A 10597-nucleotide genomic window follows, 5' to 3' on the forward strand; every position below is an offset into this window, starting at 1 on the left:
TCATCATTTAACAACCAAATTAAAAAAAACTTTAACGGAGGTCTGATATTGCAACAAATTCATAAGAGGTATGAAATTGAAATGTTTAAAATATGAGGTATGAGATTGTGGTTAGATCCATAGTTGAGATAATTTTGCGTAATTTACCCTTATTTTATTTTACTTTTTATGTTCGATGTCACAGTATACAATAGATATCATTTCCCGATATGAACCAAAAGAAATTTATATTTTTCATCGTATCACTTTATATGAATGGATAACTTTTGGATTTAAGACTTTTTTTAATAAGCCACTTAGAACTACGGTCTAGTAGTATTCCTTTCACATGTAAGTGAGATGTTTTATGTTTGATTCTCATCAGAAACGAATTTGAACCGCATTATTATTAGTCCATTGTGAAGCTAAGCTCACCTTCTTCCCGAATATAGATAATATTATTTGCTAAAAAGAAAAAAGACTTTTTTAATAAATGTGGAGAGAAATATTAATAAGTCCTTGATGCTTGCATACGACAGAATCATTATTGTTGGTCTTTACCATTTACTACAAGCTATATATATTACTCGAAAGTACTGATTCTACGTTTATTTTTGTTTACAAATGTGTGAGGATTCTTCAAAATGTTCATTTTCAGAGGTGAATAGCGGTTTTAAAAGAACTTTTAAGAAAGTGTACAAATTTAAACATGACACACTGAATTATATTTGAGGGGTCATCAAGTAAAAAACTTGTAAAAGCAAAAAAAAAAAAAAAAGAGAATGTTGTTTCAGGGGGGTGATATTTGTTGGTACCGAATTCAAAAATAGAGATCACATTCGAAACTATATCTTCAAGGTCCGATACAAGTTTTTCTTAACTTTGTCTGTGTCAATAAATAATTTGAAATGCCTTGACTTCTTCTTTTTATAGATCCAAGTCAATTAGTAATAATTTGAAGGGGCTTTTGGATCTAGGTCCAAAAACTTAGATAGTTTTTGGGACTGAGTCCAGTTATCCAATTACATATTTTGATATCAATTTTGCCCCTTCAGATAAAAATATTTAAATTCTTTAATTTTTTATCATTTATTCAGTTTTTAAATTTTGAATATTTAAATACTCAAACTAAAATATTATCTAGTAACTACCTACTATTTATGAAGAAAACAAGACCGATATAATCTAGTAACTACCTACCTATTGTATAGGAAGAAAATGCTTTATACCTACAAAACAGATATAATCTACCCGTAAAACAAAAATAAACTACCTATTGTATTGGAAGAAAAATGCTGGGAACCTACATGGCGGAACATAAAAATAAAAATATGATATAATATACCTCCATTAAAGGAACGAATTTGGAGGGAAGAACACAAAAATATCACCCATGAAAAGAAGAGAGGAGGATTGATAGAGGGAATTGTTTGGAAGAAGGAAAAAATGAGGGATGAAACAGACTGGGGGTTGAGATGATTATATGGCTATAACTAATCCTACAATTAAGGGATTAGTTAAACCACAAATTATCTCATAATTAAGAAATTTTGTGTATTTACTACAATTCGTAAGCCTAAGGGGTAAATATGGTACAAACCACAAATAAACATACATGAAATCTTAATTATTGGACCTATTTCAATGAAGTAGACAAATTCTACTAATCTCTCACAAAATTGGATCTATATCAAATTATCCCTAATTTGAAATGCCTTGCCCCTGTAAAGTAAGAGCAAATTGTAGTAATAATCTCTTAACTTTAACTTAATTGGAGTAATGGTCTCTCAATTAAAAATCTATTACCATTGGTCCCTCAACTTATCAAAACGTGTATTTATAGTCCCTCAACTAAAAGTCAATTATCATTGGTCCCTCAACTTTAATCCAATTAGGAAAATGGTCCCTCAACTTTAACCTAATTGGAGCAATAGTCCCTTAACTTTAACCCAATTGTAGCAATGATCCTACCAACATAACTCAGTTTGACAAAATTCTAACGAAGTTGACGAAAATAATCATAACTACATGTTTTGATCAGTTGAGGGATCCTAATTGTAGCAATAGTCATTTCAACATAACTTATTTTGACAAAATTCTAACAAAGTTGACGAAAAAGATCATATCTACACATTTTGACGAGTTGAGGGATCAATGGTAATTGATTTTTAGTTAAGGGACTATTGCTCAAATCTAATTAAAGTTGATGGACCATTACTACAATTTACTCTGTAAAGTAATGGTTGAACGTGAAGGCACCAAAAAAAAGAGGACAAGGATTGTCTGCCCTCCCATTTCTGATGCCCTCCCGTTTTGTGTGGTCACGGTTACACCACATCAATATTTTATTTTTTTTATAAAGATAATAAAATAAAAATGAATAGTAATATAAAATGTTAATATAGCTTAATCGTGACCACACAAACAATAGGACACGGAAGGACACCAGAAGTGGAAGGGGCAGACAATGTCCAAAAAAAGTACGGGCGTGAAGGGCTTCTGAAATAAAACCCTTCGTCTGCTTCCTACGTTTGGCGCTCTGTGTCTCTCCTAAAAAGGTCCGGAGAGAGAAAGAAACAGATTCAGAGATGTATATGGGCATGAGTTCAACCCCTTCTCTCTCCCTTGTTCATTTTGTGTAATGACCAAGACTTTTATTCTCTTCTTCTCCGAAGAAGATGGCTCTGCAAGAAGAACCCCAAGAGCTCCAAAACCCTCCAATGGCGTTCGACCTTTTATTATTCTGCGAGGAAGGATTTGAGGAAGATTTGAGAGACAATGGTAGTGATGAGGAGAGCGAGAACTGTGATGGGTTTTCAAAAAAGCATTCATCTTTCCCTTTGGTTGTTCTGGAAAGTGATATTTTCTGGGAAAATGATGAACTTTCCTCTCTAATCTCCAAAGAGGAACAAACCCATGTGTGTTTCAGTGGCGAAATCTCAGATGGGTCTTTAATGGCAGCTCGGAAAGAGGCGGTTGAGTGGATTCTTAGTGTAAAGGCACACTATGGGTTCTCCTCTTTGACCACCGTTCTAGCTGTGAACTACTTTGATAGATTCATTGCCAGTCGGCCGTTTCAGAGGGACAAGCCGTGGATGAGTCAGCTCGCCGCTGTCGCCTGCGTCTCGTTGGCCGCCAAAGTGGAGGAGACCCATGTGCCCCTTCTCTTAGATTTGCAAGTATGTATAAATTTCCATGTGCAATTTGAGTGTTTGTGAAATTGCTAGACTGTTTTGTTTACTGGATATCTTGTGATTGTGTTTAGGTGAAGGAATCAAAGTATGTTTTCGAAGCAAAAACCATTCAAAGAATGGAGCTTTTGGTGCTATCGACTCTTGCGTGGAGGATGAATCCGGTGACCCCAAATTCATACTTTGATCACATCATCAGGAGGTTCGGTTTGAAGATCCACCTGCATTGGGAGTTTCTGTGGAGATGTGAGCGTTTACTTCTATCCGTCATTGCGGGTGAGCAATCGAATTTGTTTCATTTTCTGATCAATGAGTAGTTTAGTATCAATCATATATATCGAAAAGGCATAAAAACAATTGGAACTAATCTTATTTTCGATTCGGTATTTTATTGCAGATTCCAGATTTACTTGTTATTTGCCTTCCGTATTAGCTACTGCAACAATGCTGTATGTTATTGATGAAATTGAGGCATTTAATCCTGTGGAATACCAAAATCAGCTTATGAATTTACTTAAAGTCAGTAAGGTTTGTACTTAATAAACGGATTTGTCACTTCTCATGTAATTTGTTGTCCTGCTTCTGCAAATGTAATGCAAATTGATGCGCTAAATAGTCGAATATTATTATGTCCTTTACAGGACAGGGTGAATGAGTGCTCCAAGCTCATCCTGGAACTGTCAGGGAGAGTCGAAAACCAAAGCCACAAACGCAAGCATTTATTGGTACCCAGCAGCCCTAATGGGGTTATTAACGCATCTTTCAGCTGTGACATGTCAAATGGTTCATGGGCGGTGGCATCACCGGACTCATCCTCACCAGATCCTCAATTTAAAAGGAGCAGACTGCAGAACCAGCAGATGAGGTTGCCCTCTTTAAATCGTGTGTCTGTGGATGTGCTGAGCAGCTCACGTTAGTCTCTGATTGTCTTTTGTCTACTATTAAACATGGTAGTATATAATCCCTCTTTTGTGTATTATGTTATTGGCGGTATCTGTATTGAGTACGTCTCTAATATATCATCATTCCCTCTGTGGCCAAACTTGTGAAAATGAAACGCTGTGAGATTAAAACTCCACCTCTCTCACCTATTTCTTGAGATGTGGTTGGGGGAGGGGGGGGTGTTTGCTGATGAATGGAAGCAATCAATCATGCTTGATCTGCCATATTTAAGTAATTATATCATGCATAAACGCACAATTGACACAAGTATATTTTATCACTTATTCATTTTGTTATATGTAGTGGAGTGGTTATCTAGAAAAATAAGTCCGAGACATCCTCTTTGTGCTCCTTATCTACCTGAGCTTGAAACTAAACCTGAGGCGTCCATCAGTGCCGCAGGGGGTGGGATGAGGGTAGATATAGAAGTGTAAGTTCAGTTCCTCTAGGCAAAAGGGAAACAGAACAATAAAAAAAGGCCAGAGATGGAGACGGGCAACGCTAGTCATTTATACCAAACAATAAAGAAGTAAAATGTTGGGCACTGAAAGTCTTTGGTTGTTCAGCATGATTGAGCAAAACAATGACTTTGGAGTTTTTCTAATTAGAAAGAGGTGGGTAACGAGCAGTGTGCTTGTTAGTTGGTTTGTTGAACTAGATTAGAGAGAGAGAGAGAGAGAGAGAGAGAGAGAGAGAGAGAGAGAGAGAGGGAGCTCTATGATTAGGTAATTTGGTTGGATTGCCTCTTACAACGTGATCAAACTCATCACTAGACATTGGCAAGGTTCCAAACTACCGAATATTTTCTTGCAACAAATTTTCCTGCCTTAAGAGGCTTTGAACCTTGTGTTCGCGCCCATGCACATGTCCAAAACCAGTACTCGTGAAGTAGTCTCGTATTTCTATTATGCTAAATGAAATGATATACATGGTCGCAATCTAGGACAATCCGAGAATGTGTTTATCTATTCTTTTGACTCATAGAAATGATTCTTGTGGCTGAGTAACTAGTCTTACTGATGTAGCTTGATCTTAGTACAGGTTTAAACTATGCATAGCTGTTGACAGGCTTCCGGTTGTTTTCTAGCAGATTAGACTCTGAAGTCTAAACAACTTATTGTGAGGTTATTTAGCCACATTGATTTGTTTCTCTATCGGCCTTTTCAGGTCCCCTGTCAACACCTACTCCCTGCTTTGTTTTGATCCAACACCTTATTTCAAATCTGCAAATGGTCACTTGCTAAGAGAATGAGCAATGTAACTGTTGCATTTAGAAGTCGGATTATGTCAGTTGAGTGCAAGCAGGCAATGAGCCTTTTAGTAACGCCATCTTCTTATATTCATAGAAGTCAGCAGTCTGCAAGTTTAAGCACCTTGTTTGTACAGTTTTACGTTTGTGTACCTAGTTCCATTGATAAGTCAGATTCTATCAGTCGATTGCAAATGCTATCAGCAAGCAGAACATGTCAATGTATTTAGTAACAAATGTCTCATGCTTAGTAAATGACTTGCGTATTATCTTCGTAAATTGGCTTTCATATCTTGTATAAGATTAGCAGCATCCATAAATTTCTGTAGGGAAAGGTTTGAGATTGGATTTGCGCAGGATATGGGAATTTGTGAGGATGTATGTTTGCTCTTGTTGTCTGTGGTCCTCCCCTGACTTTTTCTTTAGGTTTGGTTAAAGTTTAAGCTACATCTCTTTCTTATCATAGGTCGCATGCAGAGAGAGAAGATGATGACGGTGATTCTTCAAAAAAATTAGGCGTGCCAGAATCGTTCATACTGTGAAGTCAAAGGTCACATTTTAATTTAAAACGTCGTATGACCAGCAAGAAACAACCACTTATGTTGTTATGTTTCCCATGTTCTCCCAAGCCAGCAAGCACCACATTGTCAAAACCATACTTGCACATGATCTATCAGGCACAGTCATGTTGGTTGTAAATTTATTTGGGTTTTAAATGCCAAAATAAATGTGAAGGTTGTGTGAAGTATTTTGTTTGGTGACTAGGAACACATTAGATTGAATAACTCGCTAACGTCATGTTTATTACGTCATGAATGAGTGTGCAAGGTGTGTGTCTCATTCTTATTCAGCTATTCCTGACATATCATGTGTTTGCTGACACACAAGAAATGGAAAAGTAAGTTGGTCTCACTTGATTTCAACCATGTATCATAACCACGTGTTTTTTTATTTATTTTTATCTCATACTTGAAAAATTAGGTATCGTTTATGAAAAAGTATGTATGTTGAATAGTTGAGTAAGAAATTGATGTCAATTTTCACATCTTGTCAGAGTTGAAGATATCAAAGAAAGTAATCATAACAAAAACTTATCCTTCCACGTTAGTAGTGACTAATCGATCTTCTACCTTCAACTTATACAAGATTTTGAAGTTGACATCCATTTGTTACTTCAAAGTATAATGAATCTAGTGGGATTTGGAAGTTGACATCCATTTTTTACTTCAAAGTATAATGAATCTAGTGGGTTATCAAATTCAATCAACCCAATCCTAGCGATCGACGAGGCCAAGAGATCCGTTGAGTTGGCAACTTGAAGTACTACAATAGTAGCAACCCAAGTTCGATTTCCACCTAATTTCAAACCCAATCCAGACATTAGTTGGTCAATCCTCAGTCGGCTCTGTGAGTCTTGATTTAACCATCGCACAAGTTGTGGGACTGATTTGTGTGACTATGCTTTATGTCATTTTTGGTGTACACCTCGTGGGTGCGGAGTAGGACGGAGGGAGAATTCATCCTTGATACAAAAGAAAGAAATATTGGGAAGCACTAACAACCTTCTCACTCGTCTTCTAATGTAAAGAATGCAAAATTATCGCAATAAATTATAAGAATGTTGCAGGCGTTTAGGATAATAGATAAGGAAAACTAACGAAAATAGTTTAAAAACTTTGAGTTTTAATGATAAGGATAAAATAAAGGGTAAAGTGAATAGTACCAAGATTGATTTTTTAGTGTAAAAATATGATTTTTTGTTAAAGTGAACAGTACCGTGGACTTTTCGTTAAAACTCCCTAATAGATAATGGGGACACTGCATAGTGCATTGGCAGAGACAAGAAACTACTACTGCATCAAACTCACCAGGACTAGGAGTAGGAGAGTAGGGTCCTCTCCAATTGAGCAAAAATTGAAGGAAAATTGACTTCACTGGTTTGCAATTATCATGCACAAATGTTGTGCATCCACCAAATTTACTCAGCAGGAAGAAAATGGCTCTTGTTTGTTATCTGTCATCTATTTTATTCATGAGCTTCTGATGAACATAAATACTAGAGTAGCTCATTTCTTGGAGCTTTACCTTTCAACATTCCTTGTGTTTGGATAAACACCTTTGGACAAGTAAGCGTGCATCATAAAGATTAATATTTAATTAAGACATAAACTTTCCGCCTTTTTACCTTTATCGAGAAGCTAATCTCACTTATTTCTATTGAGTTCAAAGAATTGTAAAGGTGCTGCAGACCAAAACATGTACATTCGGCTACATATTGTCGAACACATAATTGATCCTAAATACTAGACAGGTTGGGAAAAACAAAGGACGGGAGCAAAAGTTACGGTATTAAGCATTTCCCCATTTTTTATTAGTTTATTAAGCCAACTGCTTTGGTTTATATATGAGAGAACAGAACTAGTACACAAGACATGTGAGAGGACAGAAATGAAGAGTTGCTGAGAGCAACTAGAAAGTTTTGTTTCGATATCTTTTTGGAGATATTGTCAGATGTCTAGTATTCTCTTGTTCCTATGAAAAGCTGCTGGACCTGAGATGGTATGTCCTCTCCTCAGTGTTAATTCACTAGGAAATTTCAGAGAACCTCTAATCTTCCTTTTCCTTTTGTAACTTTGTGTTTTTTCTTATATAAATTTTATCAAACCATATAATCTGTGAACATGTTATTTTCTTTTCCTTTTGGTATGTCCAAGAGACAAAGTTATAGGAGTACTAGACATCATGTTGGTTTGTGCTTGTCTTGGTCTTGATTTTGTTTCTTCTTACATTGTGTTCTGCTTGGAAAGACTGGGTCAAGTTATACCCCTAAAAAGATAAATGACAATAATCTAAATCTAACGGGAGTGTGAACGGAACATCTGTGTGATGTTCATCAAAACTCTTTGATGATCAAGTTAGAAATAATACTCAAGAAAACTTTAATAAATGGAAGTAGAGATTTAGTGGACGTTTGTTGCACATAATAAGCTTGGCTTTGAGCGATTGTAGTCACAAACTAGTTTGGATAGACAGGACCGTGTCTTATTTTAAGACACATTTTAATGGCTAGAGCAAGTCCACCGGTGAGCAAAAGGCAGAGGCAAGGATTACCAAATTGCCCAAAACACAAAAAGGAGGCCTAATGGTCCATTTTCTTTAGGGCAATTTGTGGGCTCCACCAAGCCTGTTCGGCTACCCAGCCAAAGTTTTGCTAGGCTTTGAGCCTACTGGAAATGGGCTATGTCATGGCTGATTTCAGGCAGCAAACATCGGACAAAGTGCCCCCTCTTCCCCCACAAAACCCCCCATGTGCAAGCCACCAAGTTGAAAGGTAATTTTGCCTTGACCTTAGCCTTCCAATAGTCTTCTCATCTGGACTGTTGAATTTCCAACAGTAATTTTTTTTTTTTGAAAATTATAGGTTGTGCCACGTGGCACAATCTGGTGCATCTGATTTTAACAAAAATATGGAAATTAATGGTTCGAATGAATCCAACAGTAAAAAAATTCATAATTTTTTTAATTTTTTTATTTCTACAAATACCCAACCATCCTCTCATTCTATACCACAACTTAATATTTATTTTTACTATGGTCTCTTTAAACACACTAAGGCAATAATGGCATGTAGATGATAAGGCCATCAAAGCATAAAAAATATATTTGTGAACAGTAATTATCATTGCCCTTCCCAAATGAATAGACTTGCACAAAAACAATTAATCTTTAAAATAATAGCAAGAGCAATTCGAATGCCATGCCCTTGCCCTTGCCATCCTAACGAGTGGACTTGCTCTTAGAGCACTTCCCGCGTGGGAGCCTCCCCCTAGGCTATTCACTATTTAATCCACCTAATGAACAGTAACTGTCATTAATAAACAGTAATCGCCTTTTGCATCTCCACCGTTGCTCTTGAATAGCCTTGACAATTGGCAATAAAATATTAGTATTTTATTTATTTATAAAATAATTTTATTTGTAATCCAATCCTAATTGGCAGCTCCTCTCTTGTCCCTCCCTCCTCTATCTCATTCACTCTCCCAAATCCAATCCCAATTCGTTTTCTCAAGAATACAAAGAGAAGATTTTCTCTGCAAATTTGTGTGAGCTTTGAGAGGATGAAGGCTATGGAGGAAGTTGTGGAGGAAAACGAAGTTAAGCCTTTGACCGCCGAGCAATTGGAGCTGTACTAGTCGCAGGCTGAGTCCGAGTCTGAATCCTACAACAGCGTAGACGAAGAGGAGTAGGACGCCGACGAGGAGGATGACGCAGATGAGGACAAAGAGGACGACGATGACGATGTTCAGGAGGTTGTACAGTCGTTTGGTGGACCTCCGATTCACTCGGTAGGCGTCTGATGTCAGCCCACGTCAGACAGCCTTCGGGCGCTCGAGCCGGCACGAATCCACGGCCCTAGAGCTCGGGCCTGCTTGGGCTCGCTCACCAACCAACGTTGGACTTCCTCCCTCGGGCAATCAGGCCCTGTTCCGCAGCCTGTCCCTCGAGCAGTTGCTCCCGTTGGAGCTGCTCTTAAAGGTAGCCTTGTTCGTGAGGTGTAATGCTAATGAATCTAATTCTTAATTAATTTCATGTTGGTCCAGGTTGAGATTGGTGTAAAATAGCCCAATCTCAGTTCTAGTCCAGTCAATCAAGCGTCTCCCAAGTCCCAAGGTTTATGAGAACTAAGTATTTATACACTCTATGTATTCTTTTATTCTCGATTTACCAAATGAAGTGGCACACATGCAACTATGTGCTATATCAAACAAGATAAACTTCGACCAGAAAAACTGGTGCTGAAATTATATATTTTTTGAGCATGTTTTTGTCGATAAAGGTCAAAAATCAAATGTATTCAGGTAAAGTTTTCTGAAACGTTAAAAAATAGTTCTAGTTGTTTCATACCATAAATAAATTCGAAGAACTCTAATGCCTTGTATATAAAGCATAACTGAAGATGCCAGGATTTTACTAGTTGACATAGATCGAGATAAACTAAACAGGACTAAAAGCTTGCCAGACTGACTGGATTGTGTTTGCAGATATGCAAAGACATTATCCATAAAAAATACATTGTGCAGTAACTAAAAATATATAAGTAATGAAGTACTATAAATATATATATCCTCTAAAAATACAATCAAACATTTGGTACAATAAGAAATAAAACATAAAAGGAGCTAGGTATATTTATCATGCCTTGTTTGAGATGTTGCTGGATAGCCAATCAAGGCCC

The 10597-nt window shown here is 36.9% G+C and overlaps 1 protein-coding gene across 1 annotated transcript; it reads left to right on the forward strand.

Moving 5' to 3' along the window:
* Positions 1-2481: 2481 nt before the first annotated feature.
* Positions 2482-4329, forward strand: LOC103961596 (cyclin-D3-2-like). Its single transcript, XM_009374166.3, has 4 exons — positions 2482-3158; positions 3245-3446; positions 3568-3698; positions 3812-4329. The coding sequence occupies exons 1-4, from the start codon at positions 2658-2660 to the stop codon at positions 4085-4087; spliced, it is 1110 nt and encodes a 369-aa protein (XP_009372441.2). The 5' UTR covers positions 2482-2657; the 3' UTR covers positions 4088-4329.
* Positions 4330-10597: the final 6268 nt, after the last annotated feature.

This window comes from the organism of the source record quoted next, unplaced genomic scaffold (assembly GCF_019419815.1).
Source record: "Pyrus x bretschneideri cultivar Hongxiangsu unplaced genomic scaffold, Pyrus_bretschneideri_v1 Contig59, whole genome shotgun sequence".
Taxonomy (NCBI): domain Eukaryota; kingdom Viridiplantae; phylum Streptophyta; class Magnoliopsida; order Rosales; family Rosaceae; genus Pyrus; species Pyrus x bretschneideri.